General features: G+C 42.4%; 1 protein-coding gene and 1 pseudogene across 1 annotated transcript in view; one reads left to right on the plus strand and one right to left on the minus strand.

Annotated features, from left to right (window-relative positions):
* LOC148001985 (uncharacterized) overlaps positions 1-17907 on the plus strand; it is a 68569-nt gene that overhangs the window by 1771 nt on the left and 48891 nt on the right. Inside the window, exon 3 of the mRNA XM_087579622.1 lies at positions 1662-1845. Coding sequence (XP_087435748.1) covers positions 1662-1845 — 184 coding nt within the window. The remainder of the gene's footprint in view (positions 1-1661; positions 1846-17907) is intronic.
* Positions 6279-6844, minus strand: LOC148001986 (partner of Y14 and mago pseudogene; annotated as a pseudogene).

Genomic DNA, 17907 nt, shown 5'->3' on the forward strand with positions numbered 1-17907 from the left:
CAACAGAACTCTTTGCACCTTCTATTTACTTTGGTGGTAGATAGGACTCTCCTGAGGGAAGGAGGGGGGTTACAAATCCTCTTCCCTGTCTAAGTAGTTATGCCCTCTGGGAATTCATGTAACAATAGGAAGCAAGGTTTGAGAATCCCTGCTTTCAAAACAAAAGAAATGTCATCATAACTATCTGTTGGACCCAAGGCTGTGGCACAGACTGGAGGAAACTTCTTACAGAATTAGTCAATGCCTTCATGCTTACCTGGCCAACTCTTGACAGTCAGCTCCTTGGACCTGGTAACCTGGCTCTGTTGTCCTGTGCTCAGGATAATAAGTTTAATCAGCACAAATAGGACACAGTTCAAAGGAGCAAGTATGTGCCATAAATTGGCTTTAAGTAATCAAGTCAATAGTCTGATTTCAGGTAATCTTTTTTTGACTGATTTGAACTTCATTTATTTTTTGACTTTACTTTTTTTTTTTTTTTTTTTTTTAGCTATCAGGGACCGTTTATTGTGACCTAGAAATGGTGATTGTGGTAATAAATTCTGGACATTTGTTATTCCTAAACAGGCATTTCACAGGCTCCACCCACTCTAGTACAGAGGGGTCTTTGCAGAACCATATCTCCACAGCCTTTTAAAGAGTCCTTTTTTCAAAATAAATGTTTGCTGATTTGCGTAGAAATATTTCCTTGAAAGAATTGATGTTGTCTCACTGTTGTGGTTTTGCTCTGGTCTTTGTGTTTGCCACATTCTTCCCTCCCCACTCTTAAATTTGAATTTTTAATGGATATTTCTTATTTACATTTCACCTAATTCTGAAATCATGAATTCACACAGTTATTTGTTCCTTGGGCCATGCCCTAAGACAGGCCGGATCTCGAATTGCTAATACTTCAATCCAAACATGAGATGAGAATGATGGCTATGCAAATGGTGACCAACTCAATAAGTTATGCCATGGAGAGGTACAAGGAACTCATACAAGTGAATAGTTCCTACCAGTGAGTCCCTGACAGAGATGAGAACCCAGCACTAGGCAGGGAATGCTTCTGTCCTGTATGACTTTGAACAAAAGTCAGGGCTCTGGTTCTGTAGTGTCTGACTTTTAACAGGAAAGCCTGCCTCCTGGCACAGGGTCTTGGATTTGTAACTTTAGGACTCAGTGGTCCTACCTGTGAAGAGTTTAGAAGACCCTCCAATTGTTATTTTCCCCATTATCGATTGCTCCTCTACATAGAAAAGATTTGCACCATGATGGGAATATCAATCAACTCTCAACTTCTAGGACACTGACAGGTTCTCTGTGATCCATGAGATACACATGCAAAGATTGTATAGCTATTGGGTCTTCTATCATCCATCAGAGGGGATTTGCCCTCTACTTGCAGATGGTTTTAGCATACTATGGACATATGAGCACCCATATGGTCCAATTCTTCTACCTTGATGTAACATCTTAGTGTCAGGATTTTCAGAAGTACTTTGATTCACAGGGAATGTGGCCTCTGGATTTGGCCTCCTCTAATTGGTGCTAACTTGTATACTGTGGCTCTAGCCTGTTGGTGTCTGGAGATGAGGGCCCTTGAAGGGATGATTGTACTTGCAGGAGTGACAGGCAAATAGAAGCTTCCTGGGATTTGACATTTATTGTTTGTGGTTCAGCAACACGCACTGCCAGCTCCTGCGTGAATGGATTCAATTGAAGAACAATATAAGGATTTTGCTGAATGAGAACAGACAACTGCTGGTGGAGCAGACTAAACTGCCAGCATCCTATGAGAAAGCAAAGAGGTTCTGTGAGGAGGCCAGCAATTACATCTGTGTCCCCAGAGCCAAGCAACAGCAGGTAATGTTAGGCCTCAGGGACAGGTTGTCCTCATGTCTTATCATGAATTTAGACCAACCAATGTAACTGTCCATTACTGTTACATGTACTGACCTATGTCCCATCCAAGTGTTCATTTATGTGATCATTTACAAGGCTTTCTGTGGAGATAGCCCTTTTTCAAGAAACTGCATGTTTGGAAAGCAAATGCTCCTGCTCTTTGAGAATCTGCAGTTTATTAAGGGAGATAGGTTGATCACACATCACAGCACTACATGCCATTATGTGTGGAGAGTGCTATGTGGGAGCCACTCTTTAGACTTGCACAGGGCTTTGATGGATGAAGCAAAATCCTGGAGCTCATTTTCTTTACAGGGATCCTGTGAGATTCCAGGAAGGTAGTAGTTTGCGAGGAGGAGAGCCTGGTGGAAATGCTAAAGAAATGGTTCTCATTGTCTTCTTTTGGTGGATTTGTTCTTTCTCCCCCATTTTCCCTGTATATCAAGACCATCTCTTCATGCTTCGTAAATCTTAGGTACCAGACAGAGCCTGAGTAGCAGCATGTCAGTCCTGTTTTGTTTGAGGTTTCCTAGAGAGTTCATATCTTGTCCTTATACTCTGAAGCTGGTTGGAAGAGCAGGGATGTGGGTTCTCAAACTGAGAATTGGCATGAGAGATTTGAGACTTCAAGAACAAAGCTATCCATATATACCCCCATTCTCATCAAGAAGAGTGCAATCTAGGCCCTTTTATTCCTTTAGGGAAAAATAGCTGAGTAGAAATTCTTAAAATACCTTCTTTGAGTAGTCTATATTATGTTGTTCCTCAGCATGATGGAAACTTCATTGTTTTCTGCCAACTTATGATTTTTGGTATGTGTGTGTGTGTGTGTGTGTGTGTGTGTGTGTGTGTGCGTGAGAGAGAGAGAGAGAGAGAGAGAGAGAGAGAGAGAGAGAGAGAGAGAGAGAGAGAGAAAGAGAGTGTGTGTGAGTGTGTTTCTGTGTGTGTACATTGCTGTGGTGACCTACAATTTGTGGGTATATGGGGACGCCAGATAATGACATCTGATTTTGTCCAGTCATTCTCTAACTTAGACCTAACTTAGTCCTTTTAGCCTAGGTCTTTCAGCAAACCTTCAGCTTCCTGTTTTGTGCTGGCCAGCAGTCTTTGCATCACTTGTCCAGTTCCAGGTAGAGCCCTCTCTCTTATTTGTCAACACATTCTTTAGCCATTCAGCTATTTTAAAAATAAGGATTAGATTTCTTCACTTTACCTGAGTAGAGGTATCCTCCTTGAAGATTCTGGTTTGTCTTATTGGCTTCACCATGATCTTGCATGGAATCTTATAGTGCATCCCTCTGCTGACATTGTTTTCCTGACTATATCGTTTGCCTGTCATTCTTTCAGGCTAGATTCCCTCTCAGTCTTGTACAGAAAGTTGTAGTTCAGAAAAGTCACTGTAGTTTATTTCATTATTCTCCTTCTGACTGATATTGAGGTTGTTTTAATATCATGTGAACTATAATGTTATGAAAAGTTCCTGAAAACTGACTATGAGTCACTGTCTTCTTCTGATGCTTCCAAGGTCTTCTATGAAGGAAGCAGGTTAGTTTTAGTGAGGGGCCTATGATGAGTCAACATGAAGCTTACTGAAGGCTTTTCTTCAAATCCTCTCTCTGGGGAATTTGGTGTTGTGTTGTTTATGTTATCTGTGCAAAGTTTGTAACTCAGGTAGGACCAGCAAGTATCTGCATAGAAAGATTTTCTGAAGTGGATATAAGTACAGGCCAGGGCAGCACAGCCTGCTGGAGTCTAAGAGACTTGTACACATAATAGCTCCCACTAATTCCTCACTGAACCGGAAACCTGCTGGATAAAAACTTAGTTTTCCTTTGTGTGTGTGTATGGGGCAGTGTGTGTGTGTGTGTGTGTGTGTGTGTGTGTGTGTATTTGTGTGCATGTGTGTCAGTATATGTGTGTGTGTGTATCTGTGAGTGTAAGGGTGCATGTATGCTTGGGTGTGTGAGAGTGTGTGTGTTTATGTGTGTGTATGTGTGCGTGTTTGTGTGTGTGTCTATGTGTGTGTGTGAGAGAGTGTGTGAGGTTGTGTGTGTGTGTTTTTTTGTGGATGTATGTGAGTGTGTGTGTGTTTGTGTGTCTATGTCTGTGTGTGTATGTGTGAGTGTGTGTTTGTATGTGTGTGAGAGTGTGCATGTGTATGTGTGTGTATGTGTGTGTGTCTGTGTGTGAATGAGTGTATGAGTGTGTGAGTGAGTGTGTGTGTATGTCTGTGTATTTGTGTGTGTGTGTGTGTCAGTGTATATGTTTGTCTCTGTCTGTGAGAGGGTGCATGTGTGTTTGTGTCGGTGTCTGAAAGTGTGTGTGGGTATGTGTGTGAGTATGTGTGTGTGTTTATGTGTATATATGTATGTGTGTGTGTTTATGTGTTTTTATAAGTGTGTGTTCGTTTGTGTGTGTTTCTATGTGAGTGTGTGTGTGTGTCTGTGTGTCTAGCATTCGCCTCTATAATTGACATGGTTCATCTGTGCCTCCCAGTAGATCGCTATAGCAGGCTCCTGTCTTCATGCACTCCTTAGCTTCATGAATCTTATCTACTTTTGGTTGCAATATATATGTGTATATATGTATATGTGTGTATGAACACACACACACACACACACACACACACATATATATATATATATATGTGTGTGTGTGTGTGTGTGTGTGTATCTCCATCCATTCTATATACCCATGTGGGTCAGTCTCTGAATGATCATTTGTTCAGTGTCTGTTCCAACCTTTTGCTTCCATATCCCCACCTATGAATATATTTGTTCTCCCTTTTAACAAGGAATGAAGCATCCGCATTTCGGTGGTCCTGCCTCTTGAGAGGTGAATGCTAGCAGCAAACATTGAACTGAGACTGGCCTTCCCATTGGAGGAAATAGTGAAAGTACTGGAAGAGCTGAAGGGGTTTGCAACCCCATAAGAACAACAATGTCAACCAACTAGAGCTCCCAGGGACTAAACCATTACCCAAGGACTATACATGGACTGATCCATGGCTCCAGCTGCATATGTAGCAAAGGATGGCCTTGTTGGGCACCAATGGAAGGAGAGGCCTTTGGTCCTGCCAAGGATGTATCCCACACTGTAGGTGTATATGGGGGGGCAAATTGGGTGGAGAACACCATTATAGATGAAGGGGAGGGGGATGGGATAGAGGGCTTATGTCCAGGAACCAGGACAGGAAATAACACTTGAAGTGTAAATAAAGATATTCAGTAAATGACAAAAATACTGAAAAAATGAATTTGTGACCAATGGTGCTGGGTTAATTCCTCACAAGTTGATCAGATCTTGAAGAAGCTCAGATTGATAGATTTCTAGGGTAGGAGCGCCCAACATTCCCTGCTCAATAAAAATAGGGCTATGTATTCAGGCCCTTCTCAGCTTAAGAGATACAGGCTGTCCCTTCATAGATCATAGGAGACAGAACAAAACAAAACAAAACAAAACAACCAAAAGTTCAGAGCCTATACACTGGAAAAAGGAGGCTGGGTGTGGTCGTTGTTTGGCCTTGTCTACCTGGATGGTTAATCACAAGAGTTCCACTTTTCTGTATTTGAAATATGGAAATGAGCTGGAGAAATGAATCAGAAGTTAAGCACAGTGGCTGCTCTTTCAGAGGACCTGGTTTGGATCCCTAGTACCCACATGGCAGCTCTCAACACTCCATAACTCTAGTCCCAGGGATCTCATGCCCTCTTCTGATCTTTCTACACATCAGGCACACACATTAGTGCACAGATATACATTTAAGCAAAACAACTGTGGACATAAAAACAAAGAAACAAACAAATACAAGCGAATAAATAAATCTATGGAAACCATTATATCTCAACAGGACATAGGTTTGCTACAAACAATAAGTGAACTTTTTTTTGTCGTCTACTTGAATTTATTTCTACATTCTTAAATAAAAGATGAAAAGGAGGAGGAGGAGGAGGAGAAAGAAGAGGAGGAGGAGGAGGAGTTGGTGGAGGTGATGGTGGTTGTCTTGGTGGCCACAGAAGTTATTCATAAACACTGAACAGGAACTAAGACTCCAAATCGTGGGTACTCCTTGTACCCTCAGCCTCAGATCCCTGACAGACTCCCACCCTCTCGGGGTTCCTTTTCAACAAGACACCCAGATCAGCAGCAGAGGTACCTGGGGTCATCACTCAGATTGTGAACAATGGGATAGAAGGGAAAAGTTCAAAAATGGGAGCTGAGAAGGAGAAGGGATGAAGAAGAGAGATACTAGGCTCTAGAGGACAGAGTTGGGCCACAGGAGGGGAAAGTGAGCCAGTATGGGAGTGCCCCTCCTGACTGTTGTGGCCCATGCCCCCTGGACCCCACAGTACCCCATGGTTTGTTCTTCAGTCCACTCCACTATTCCTGAAGCCTCACAGGCCCAACTCCAAGTCCTCCAGCTCCTCCTCCAGAACCCTGTGCCATGTCAGCTTCTCCAGCTGTTCTCTGCTGAACTTCCCAGCCTGGAAGTGCTACTGCAGCTCCTCCACCTATCAGATTCTTCCTTAGGTGCTTGATCTTCTTGGCTTTCTCTGTGGTAGCAGCAGAATCGGGTGCATGGAAGGCAGCTAAAGATGTGGCTTGGGGGCCATGGTGAGCACTGGGTGTCTGGGCTGAGTGTCCCACAGACACCTTATCAAGGGTCCTGCTCAAGGCCTCTGCATCTTTCTCCTGTGGCTGGCTCCTCTTCTCCTTCCACTTCAGATTGCATTCGTCTGTCTTGGAGAGGCCTGCTTCACCACTGTGGCGTCAGGGCATTGCCCTGGGGGAAGTTCTGGTTTATTCTTGAAAAACTTCACATACTTGTTTTCATAGGCTAGGATTCTTGGAGCACGTATCCTTCTTTGACCCTCCGCTGCTTGTGCCTTGTCCGATCCGGTCTCTGTGTTGAGGCAGTGTAGTTGCCGCTGGTCTCGTCAGTTACATAGAGAGTCGCCATCGAACCCAAAACATGAATTTCTAGGGGTAATAAGTGGAATTGTCCTGCTTTTAAGCTCTTGATAAATGGCAGCATTCATTCCTTTTTAAAATTGCTTTTTAGGTGACCTGGGTTGGATCTGGAATTGTGTTGGCTCGTTTTGAGTTCGAGAACTCAAGTAGACTAGGCCTTTTATATGCATCATTGTTGCTGTCTAGTGGATGAGTTAGGTTCATTTTAAACCTAATGCAGGCACCACAGAGTGAGTTTGGAGAGGATATACTTAGGACAACTCCCTGGCCTCTGGGTTAAAAATTCTAGCTGTCTTCTAGATAACCCACTGTCTCTACAGGGAAACCTTGCTCAGGCTACCTTCTTAATTTCCACCACCTTATGTCACTGACATGACGGATGCCTGAAGAACACTTTTCTTCAGCCAGATCTGCTTCTTCCCAGGTGCCCCCTTGTTCTATGTGTAGAAGGCTCATTCATGTTCATTCCTTCCACAAACCCTGTGTATCCTTCAGAACACAGTTGAGTTCTTCCCAGCATATGGGAATAACACCAGACAATGGAGACTCTAGAGTCAGGAAAACATGTAAGAAGCCAGGACACTCAGATTGCATATGATCCTGATAACCAATGGGGAAGACTGGGTGATTAGACAGATAGCCACTTCTCTATTCAATATTTGAGAGCTCACATGCACTTCATAATTCAGGAAAGACTCTCCATGTATACCTGTAAATATCTCAGCTGATTACTACTAATTGCTGGTTTGCTCTGAGTTAACGTCTAATCCAGGAATACTTCAAGAGGAATATAAGGTTTGACGGCCTTTGCGTATTCAAACCCAGTTGCAGAAATACCAAGGAGGGAGAGTTACAGGAATATTAAATACAGAAGCCCCTAGCATGAATCTCAGGAACAAGGCAGCTGCCTAACCAGAGGAGCAAGCTTGAGCTTTGAAATGAAGGACTTTGCTCCCACCCACTCCTGGCTGGAGATGAGATGGAAGTTAGGACATTAATCTCAGATCTCTAGCTCCCAGAGCATAACACAGCTTCATGGTTCAGTTCTTTGTTAGCTGTTGTTTTCTTGCATGCTGCTTTTAGGATTATTTCTTTTAATTTTCTTTCCTTCTCTTTTCTCCCTTCCTTCCTTCCTTCCTTCCTTCCTTCCTTCCTTCCTTCCTTCCTTCCTTCCTTTCTTTCTTCCTTCCTTCCTTCCTTTCTTTTTTAAGACAGGGTTTTACTGTGGAGCTGTAGTTTTCCTGGAACTCAATCTTTTGACCAGTATGGCCTTGAACTCACAGGGATCTGCCTGCCTCTGTCCCACAAATGGTAGGATTAAACACAAGGCATGCACCATCACTGCCTGGCTAGAATTATTTCTTTATTTTGTATTTTTGACATCCTGATTGTATGTCACAGAGAATTTCTTCTCTGATTCTGTCTGTTTGGATTTCTCCATGGCTGTTATACTTGCAAGCTTAATTATTTCTATAAATTTGTGATGATTTCTGCTAGAATTTCACTGAAATATAAGTCTGTCTCATCCATTCGATGTTACTTTGGCTGTTCCCTGCTATACCCCATGAATTCTTAGGTTTGGAATCTTTATTGTGTCCCAGGATCTTTGGAATATTGTTTATGCTTCTTATTTTCCCTCTTGTCCTCTATGTCTGAGATTTGTTCTTGTGTATGATCTTATATCTTTTTTTTTCTTTTCTTTTTTTTGGAGGTGGGGGCTGAATCCAGTAATCTTATCTCTTAATGACAGTGTTTGTTGTGGTTTCTACCAGTTTGACCATCCTCTTCAAATATTTTTATTAGTTTAGTTTTCAAAGATTCAATCTCCTTCCAAAGTTTTTCCTCTATATTTTGAAATTCTACTACTGTTCTGTTAACTATTACGTTTACTTTTGAGGCTATCTGGACAAGTTTTCAGATATATTTCCTTAATTCATGAATGTATTTGACTCCTTATGATCATCAATTCTTTTGAATAGTAAGGCTGTAAATTCTTTCTTGGACATTTCAATTATTTCTGTATTGGATACTTTGGTTTCTGTAACTTAGATCTGCATGCAGTCCAGCTATGATGACTGGGGGAATTTGACTTTGATTTCAGATGAGTGACTTAGGCAATCTAGTCCTCGCTATGTGCCAACAGGATCAAGCATGGGGAAACACCTTAAGCACCAAGGTGACCAGATGGAGTCAAAAGTTTGGTCACCCCCAGATTCTACAAACCTGTTGGAGACTGGATACCCAATTTCAGACCAGATAGCCTGTCTACAATCAGGTGACTAAACACAGAGCTACAGGCCCAAAGTAACCTCTAGAACCATAGAAAGGGAGACTTGAGGCCTGGCAGTAACCTTTGGCAACTCAGACTTCAGGATTTCATACCCATATTGATGTCAGATAGCACTGGAAGCAAAATTGCAGTATTTCGAGGGAAACCTGAGCAATCTGGAACCAAACCTCAGGCCCTGTACTGACCTGGTCTGGAAATGTGGTCCTGTAGGAATTGGAAGTCTGGATCCAGGACTAAGTCCCACATAAGCTGGAGGCTCAGTCACAGGCACACTCTAGACATCAGACATTTCTGCAAAAAAAATAATTTTTCATCGGTTCATGTGGTGATAAACTCTGAGGCTGACTCCATATTTTCCCTTGAGTATCCACCAGGAGTGGTATATATGGATTATGATTGTGGTTTTGTTTTTAGTTCCTTCAGTAGCCTCCATATTAGTCTCTACAGCCATTATGATAATTCACATTCCTACCAGCAATGTAAACCTATAGTCATTTATTTCTGTATTAAAAACTAAAACCACAAATACTATTTGGATGTGTGACTGATATATATGTCAGGGGATATGTGTACCACAGGACAGAGTTAAGGGTTAAGGAGAGTCTGTATGGAATCGGTTCCTTTTCCCACCTTTATATTGGTTCTAAGAATTGAACCTGGGTCAACAGGCCAGGATCTAAGTTTCTTTACATACCGAATCATCCTTTTGCATGAGGCGACATGGAATTTCATTGGAGTTTCTGTTTGTATTCCCTTGGTGGCTAAAATCATATTTATTGGTTTTCTGTACATCTGTTTAGGAGTTGAAGGCTGGAATTGTGGCTTAGTGGTAGAATATTTACCCAGCATCCAGTTCTGGCTGCAGGCCCGAGTCATACACACACCCTCACACACACACACACACACACACACACACACACACACACACAATCACACACACACAGAAACACACAGAAACACACACACACAGAAACACACACACAGAAACACGCACACATGCTCACACATGAGAGACAGAGTCACAAAGACACAGAGAAACAGAAACTGATAGACAGACAGACAAATTTTTATTCAGATCATTTGCCCATCTACTAATTATATTGTTTATTAGCTATCATTGTTTTATTTTGGTTTTGTTTTTAGATAAGATCTTACTGTAAAGCCCTAGATGGTCTAAAACAAGCTATGTAAAGGGGATGGCCTAGACTTCACAGAGTTTGCCTGTTTATGCAGACACTGGTTAGGATTGGAATGTGCCACACTGTCCTTCCCTACTTTACTTCTTTATAGGATGGAGATTAATCTGGGTTAGATGAATGATTGAGCAAAGATATCCTCTCCAGAATACTTTGGGGTCTTAAGTTACCGAGTTTGATCCATTTTGAGTTGATTTGCATGGAGCAGGAGAGACAGGGATCTAGTGTTAATCTTCAATGTGTAGCTACTCAATTTGCCTGACATCACCTGTTTAAGAATACCTGTTCTCCAACACACCTTTATTAAGTAAGGATCAGATGGCTGTTACTACATGACTTATTTCTCAGTCCTCTCTTCTATTCCATTGACACATAATGCATGCGTTTAAATAAAATCCTGCCTTTTATTATCCTGACTCAGTCTAATTTTGAAATTAGGTAATGTGATACTGGGAGCATTTGTGGTCTTGATCAGGATTCCTCTGGCTATTCAAAAGAATCTTTTTTAACAATAAAAGAAGACCTTCAATATTGATCTCTAGCCTGTATATCAGTGCTTCTCACCCTTCCTAAATCTGTAGCCCTTTAATAGAGTCCTTGTGCTGTGGTGACCCCTAACTATAACATTACAAAGTGGTTGCAATCCACAAATTGCAAAACGTTACTCTAAACACACCGACACACTTGACCTCACTCTCCAGAAGGTATAAATGGACTCTCTCCATAACAAGTACATCACACACACAGACACACACACACACACACACACACATACACACACACTCACACACACACACACACTCACACACACACTCACACACACTCACACACACACACATACACACACACACGTGCGCGCACGCGTGCGCGTAAAGTCTTAAAATATCTGGTATAATTCAACAGTTCATCTGTCCCATCTTATCCTTGTTGGAGAATTTGGACACCATTTTTTTTTTACTACAGCTTCAATATCATTGGTTTTTAAAGGTATATATTTGGAACAAGGTTTTACTGTGCAGCCCTGGCTATCCAGGGACTCACTCTGTAGACTAGGCTTTCCTAAATCTCACAGAGATCTCTGGGCTTCTGCCTTCCAAATGCTGCGATTAAGGTATGTGTGTCACCAAGATCAATAACATTGTTTTTTACATTTCATTTAGGTGTTTTTATACCCTGCAAATGGTTATGAGTCATGAAGTGGGTGCTGAGACTTGAACTTGGGTGCTGTGGATGAGCAACTGGACCTCTTAATCACCAAGCTATCGCTCCAGTCCCTTACATGGTTTTTGGTCAAAAGAATAAGATATGAATTATATTTTTCTCTCTGAGTGGAAACATGACTGTCTGAATTATTCAAGGCCTATAATATAGATACATAGCATAGGCTCCTCCCATCAAATTAATTCAGATGGATTTGTCAATCACATGGACAGAAAACAAACTTCAAAAACTATAGCCTTGAAACATAAGTCATCTAAAGACCTTAAAAGGATACAAAGAATAACTATCCCTTCGATGAATTGATGTACTTATACATTCCAGGCGCCCCTCCCTTGATGCAGCTGCTTACAGATTGTCCCAGTTAGATTTATTTTTTCTTTTTGGTCACCTTGGCAAAAACCAGGATCAACAGGTAAGAAGGAACTTCTGTTGAAAAATTCTCCCCTTAAACGTGGCTATACAGAAGTCTGTGGAGGAATTTTCTTGAATGAGGGCTAATGCAGGAGGCCCCAGCAAATGTGTTGTTGTTGCTGTTGTTGCTGTTGTTGTTTTGTTGTTGTTGTTGTTGTTTTGCTTGTATTGTTTTGTAGACACCGTTTTGATAAAGAGTGGAGAGGCATGAGGTCAGCTTACATCAGATGATAAAGGAATAAGTGGGATCCAATGGGGAATTTAGGAAGGATTGTATCAAATTTAGTAAGTAGTTTTCTCCTCTGTGTCCCTGTGTCTGACAGGATGAGGTTGGTCCTTTTCCCCAGGTATACTGAGGGAACTATCTTCTCAACGACAGCCGCTTCTCAAATGCCAGCACAGCTCAGCAGTGAGGGGACAGAGACACAACTCCATTCTGCTGACCTTGGCAACTTGATGAGTTCCCTGGGAATTTTAGGAACTTTGACTAAGGACAATCCAGGATTCACAGCTTCAATATTGAAAAGAATTTTGGGATTAAACAGTTTATCAGAAGAGTTGGAGCCTTTTATTAAAGATATTTTTTATTATGCACATAATCATGAGGCTTAAGAGCATGAGGCATGCTCAGAAGAAAGTAAGATACAAGGGAGATTACAGATATGGGTTTGTAAAAGAGAGCAAAATGTACCGAGGTGTGGGAAGAGGCTGCCCAAGGGAGATGGAGCAATCATTGTGTGAGCATTAATCATATGGTCAATTTTGGTGGCTCTTGGGTGTCTGCTTCTGCAGAAAAGAAGCTGTTTCTGCAGAGAATATTTGACTGAGTAAAACTGCAGCCGTGTGGAGACTTTGGGAGGTTGCTGACCCAGAAGCTAATTCCCTTACTGGAAGCTAGCTTTAGCGTCTTGAAATCCGAGCCATTCCTTGCCCACTTCTATTACTGAAACGAGGAATGCCGAATGGCCGAGAAACACCTAAAGAAATGTTCAACATCTTTAGTCATAAGGGAAATGCAAATCAAAACAACCCTGAGATTTCACCTCACACCAGTGAGAATGGCTAAGATCAAAAACTCAGGTGACAGCAGATGCTGGCGAGGATGTGGAGAAAGAGGAACACTCCTCCATTGTTGGTGGGATTGCAGACTGGTAAAACCATTCTGGAAATCAGTCTGGAGGTTCCTCAGAAAATTGGACATTGAACTGCCTGAGGATCCAGGTATACCTCTCTTGGGCATATACCCAAAAGATGCCTCAACATATAAAAGAGACACGTGCTCTACTATGTTCATCGCAGCCTTATTTATAATAGCCAGAAAATGGAAAGAACCCAGATGCCCTTCAACAGAGGAATGGATACAGAAAATGTGGTACATCTACACAATGGAATATTACTCAGCTATCAAAAACAACGAGTTTATGAAATTCGTAGGCAAATGGTTGGAACTGGAAAATATCATCCTGAGTGAGCTAACCCAATCACAGAAAGACATACATGGTATGCACTCATTGATAAGTGGCTATTAGCCCAAATGCTTGAATTACCCTAGATCCCTAGAACAAACGAAACTCAAAACGGATGATCAAAATGTGAATGCTTCACTCCTTCTTTAAATGAGGAAAAAGAATACCCTTGGCAGGGAAGGGAGAGGCAAAGATTAAAACAGAGACTGAAGGAACACCCATTCAGAGCCTGCCCCACATGTGGCCCATACATATACAGCCACCCAATTAGACAAGATGGATGAAGCAAAGAAGTGCAGACCGACAGGAGCCGGATGTAGATCTCTCCTGAGAGACACAGCCAGAATACAGCAAATACAGAGGCGAATGCCAGCAGCAAACCACTGAACTGAGAATAGGTCCCCTATTGAAGGAATCAGAGAAAGAACTGCAAGAGCTTGAAGGGGCTCGAGACCCCAAAAGTACAACAATGCCAAGCAATCAGAGCTTCCAGGGACTAAGCCACTACCTAAAGACTATACATGGACTGACCCTGGACTCTGACCCCATAGGTAGCAATGAATATCCTAGTAAGAGCACCAGTGGAAGGGGAAGCCCTGGGTCCTGCTAAGACTGAACCCCCAGTGAACTAGTCTATGGGGGGAGGGCGGCAATGGGGGGAGGGTTGGGAGGGGAACACCCATAAGGGAGGGGAGGGGGGAGGGGGATGTTTGCCCGGAAACCGGGAAAGGGAATAACACTCGAAATGTATATAAGAAATACTCAAGTTAATAAAAAAAAAAAAAAGTAAAAACATTTGGCACCATTAACTGAGGAGATCCTTGCTTCTGCCAACTGAGAAGTTAAAGATGTCATCAGATAGACTCTTAGGCATATAGAAAAGCTTTCCCGTCTGGCTGCAACTACGTTCCTGGTGTACCTACTGATGTATTCTAAACTTGCTCTGATTTATGACTTTCTTTGTTTTGTAAACCTATTAAAGTTCAGGAAACTGCTTGTTAACCTGTGCTTCCAGGCCATAAGCCAATCAAGATGGAAAACAGCAACAAGAAACCACCCTGTCCTATTTCCTTAGAGCCGAGGGCTGTGCTGTGTTTTTGTCTCCTTGTTGTTTGGTTTAGTTGCATAGACAAAGGTTTCATCTCAAAACGTTGCTAAGAACCTACCTCACAAGCCCCATTTCTTTCTTCTTGGTGAGAGAGGTAGGTCGTGGTTCCAGAAGGATAGGATGGAATGACAGTCTGGTAAGGGAAGAGCATGCACTGCTGGGGTGAACAAGGAGCCTAGCTGAAGAGTCTTTCTGTAAAGTGTGGTTTCTGGTGAGATCCCACAGAACTGCAGAAAGTGGCTAGAAAGGGGGAAGGCCCTTAGTGATTGTCTGGAATTCTTGCTGTGCTGCTAGAGGAAGCTGAAATGTTCCAACAAGATTCATGACCCCCAGTATTCTGTGCCTTTCTATTCTGCCCCATGGCCCACCAAAGCCAAAAACACAGTTTAGATTGTTTGGTGCTTTAGGCCAAAATGGGACATTGATTAATGTGAAATTCTAATTTTCATTACAGATATGTTTAATTTATGTAGTAATATACCTAATTTATGAGAGTACTAAGAGCTAACATTTCTCAGTATTCACTATGGGTCAAATCGTCGCCTCAACTCGCATGAGTGTCCCATTCACAATGACAGCCTCCTCATAGGGAATGGGGTCAGTCCTCTCGCTTACAGAGGAAGGGAGACTTGACTAGCTAGTTTTGTGTCAACTTAATAGAAGCTAGAGTTATCTGAAAGGAGGAAAACTCAATTGAGAAAATGCCTCCATAACAACTGACTGTAAGGTATTTTCTCAATGACAGATATGGTAGGGCCCAGCCCACTGTGGCTGGGACCATCCCAGGACTGGTGGTGCTTGGGAGCTAAAAGGAAGCAGGCTGAGCAAGCCATGAGGAGCAAGTTAGCAAGCAGCAACCCTCTGTGGCCTCTACAGCAGCTTCTTCCTCCAGGTTCCTGCCCTGTTGAGTTCCTGTCCTGGCTTCCTTCAGTGATGCTATGAGGTTAAATCCCTTTCCTCCCCAGATTGCTCTCCTTGTGGTTTCAGCAAGGCAGTGGTAACCCTGACTAAAACAGTTTAGATCAGTACAGCCACGGTTGTTACCTCAGACTTTGTGTGCTTCCAGAATCCATGTTCTTAACCACACAGAATTCTGGGATAAAATTAACCACTGTGTATAAAACTTTCAACTCAAAGATAAGGAATATGGGAAGAGGCAGACAGCACAAAATGGCAAAAAACAGGAATTAGCAGACCTGGACTGTCCTCAGGAAAGTTGGGTCTTGATTCCCCTGAGAAACAGAAAGAAGCCTGAAGCAAGGAGGAATCAGAAAGGACCTAGGAAGCTCTTTCAGGAGCTTTGTAAGCTGACAGGTTTCTTGTGTGTAGGTTCTGCTGCCTTCCTTCACATTCCTTTCCATTTTCCTGAACCCATACCACTCTGCCCTGGAAGGATTTCAGTGGTAATCATTCTCTCTGAGAGTGCATGAACTCACTGGGCTGCTTCCAAGGGCAGCACAAGAAGAATTTACAATTTATCAGACACTGCTTTTTTCCTCTCTAAGAATAAAGAAAGAAAGAACAGAACAATGCAATATAGGTTAAGCGAAAGGTCTTAAGAGGTAATAATCAGTTTTATGTGAAGTATTTTCCTTAAATTGCCTTTTACAGAGTAGCAGGTGTCCCCCAAACTTCCCAGGGGCTCCTTAGAACATTTCTTTCTTTTCATTCTTCAGTTGGAGGTGAGGGAGGGTTGGGAAGCCACTGTGTCCACCTTCATTGTCCCTTCAGGGAGCCCAGCAGGAGGCTCTGCTCTCCAGAGTCAGCAGAAATGGCATGCATCTGAGCCAGGAGATGGAGACACTAATTCAGTGTGCTAGCTAGCTGGTGGCTTTAGGGTAAGTCTCCAGTCAAAAACCTTATGAGTAGGGCTCTGCAACAGGACAAGCTTGGGAGCCACTTGTTAAAGCAGAGAAGCCTACTGGAGGAAGGAACCATGTCACCAGTGCTTCATGGATCCCTTTCCTCCACAACGGAAAGACACTGGGGAGAAACATAACTTTCTTCTATGAAAAGGCATTTTTTTAAAAAGTTAAGCATAAGAAAAAATTAGACCAGCAACGTATAATGGAAATAAAATACAAATCACATTTGTGATTTCACATTTTCTAATAGCCCTATATTTTAAAAATAATAGGTCAAAAGAAATCAGCGAAATTTGAGGAATACATCATGGTTCTAGTCAATGCATTATCATTTAACATATGATCAGTATAGACATTACCAATGACGTCATTAACACTGATGTATTTCGTATTAAACTCTGTTTTCTAATATGCATTTTACACATGTTGGCACAAAACAAAGCTCTTGCATCCAAGGGGCTAAGAGTCAAATAAATGTGACCAGAAAGGTGGATTCAACTTGCTGGATATAAGATGAGAGAGAGAGAGAGAGAGAGAGAGAGAGAGAGAGAGAGAGAGAGAGAGAGAGAAGACAGAGGAATCTAGAAGAGTCCAGAGCAAAAAAAGAAAGCTGTAAACTGAACATTGCCAACAGACTGGACAGGGCCAGACTCTCTGCAGGAGCATAGAGAACAGAGAAAAGAGGGAGAATAGCAGGGTTGTAAGGAATTTGACTGGCTGGGGGCAGGGAGCCTGTGAACGCAGGAGGCTGGGATGCTGGCATGGACTCTGAAATGTGCACTAGTACCTGGGTACCAGTAACATTGAAGAAGCCTGGATCTCTCACAGGGTAATGAGGACCGCAGGTACCCATGTGTCCCTTCTCCTGGGTAAGAGGAACAGAAGCTAGTTTCACAAGTTCCAGAGGAATGCTGACTCTTATCTAACTGCCACAGGCTGAGCTCATTGGACTTCCCCTTGCGATTAGGGAACTTAAGTTTCCTATGGACCTGACACCAGGGGGATAGTAACATGATCTTTTATAATAATAAAAAAAGACAGTCTAGAATCAATTTACTAAGTGAATTAATAGGGAAATATAGGATAAGTCGGCTAATACCCCAGAAGGGAAATCTCTGGTACAGGTTTCAGATGCTGTGAGATGACATTTGCACCTTTAGGGTTGTTCTGATCTAAGTTACAACATCTCAAACATTTTACATAATAGTCACAAGAATGAGGGCCCACGGCTTGCCACAGAATGATACCCGGACTCATTGAGTGTTTTATTCTGCAGAAATCCAGCATGCTGGAGTCCCCCATTAGCAAGTCAGAGAAACTACCAATAAGTTTGCAGGCATGATTTAAAGTACATTAGGGAATTCTGGAGTAGGTGACTGTACTGGCTGGTTTGTGTGTCAACTTGACACAAGCTGAAGTAATCACAGAGAAAGGAGAATCAGTTGAGGAAATGTCTCCATGAGACCAATATGCAGGGCAGTGATCTCAACTAGTG

Source organism: Rattus norvegicus, chromosome 12 (assembly GCF_021556685.1).
Source record: "Rattus norvegicus strain SHRSP/BbbUtx chromosome 12, alternate assembly SHRSP_T2T, whole genome shotgun sequence".
NCBI classification, from domain to species: Eukaryota; Metazoa; Chordata; class Mammalia; order Rodentia; family Muridae; genus Rattus; species Rattus norvegicus.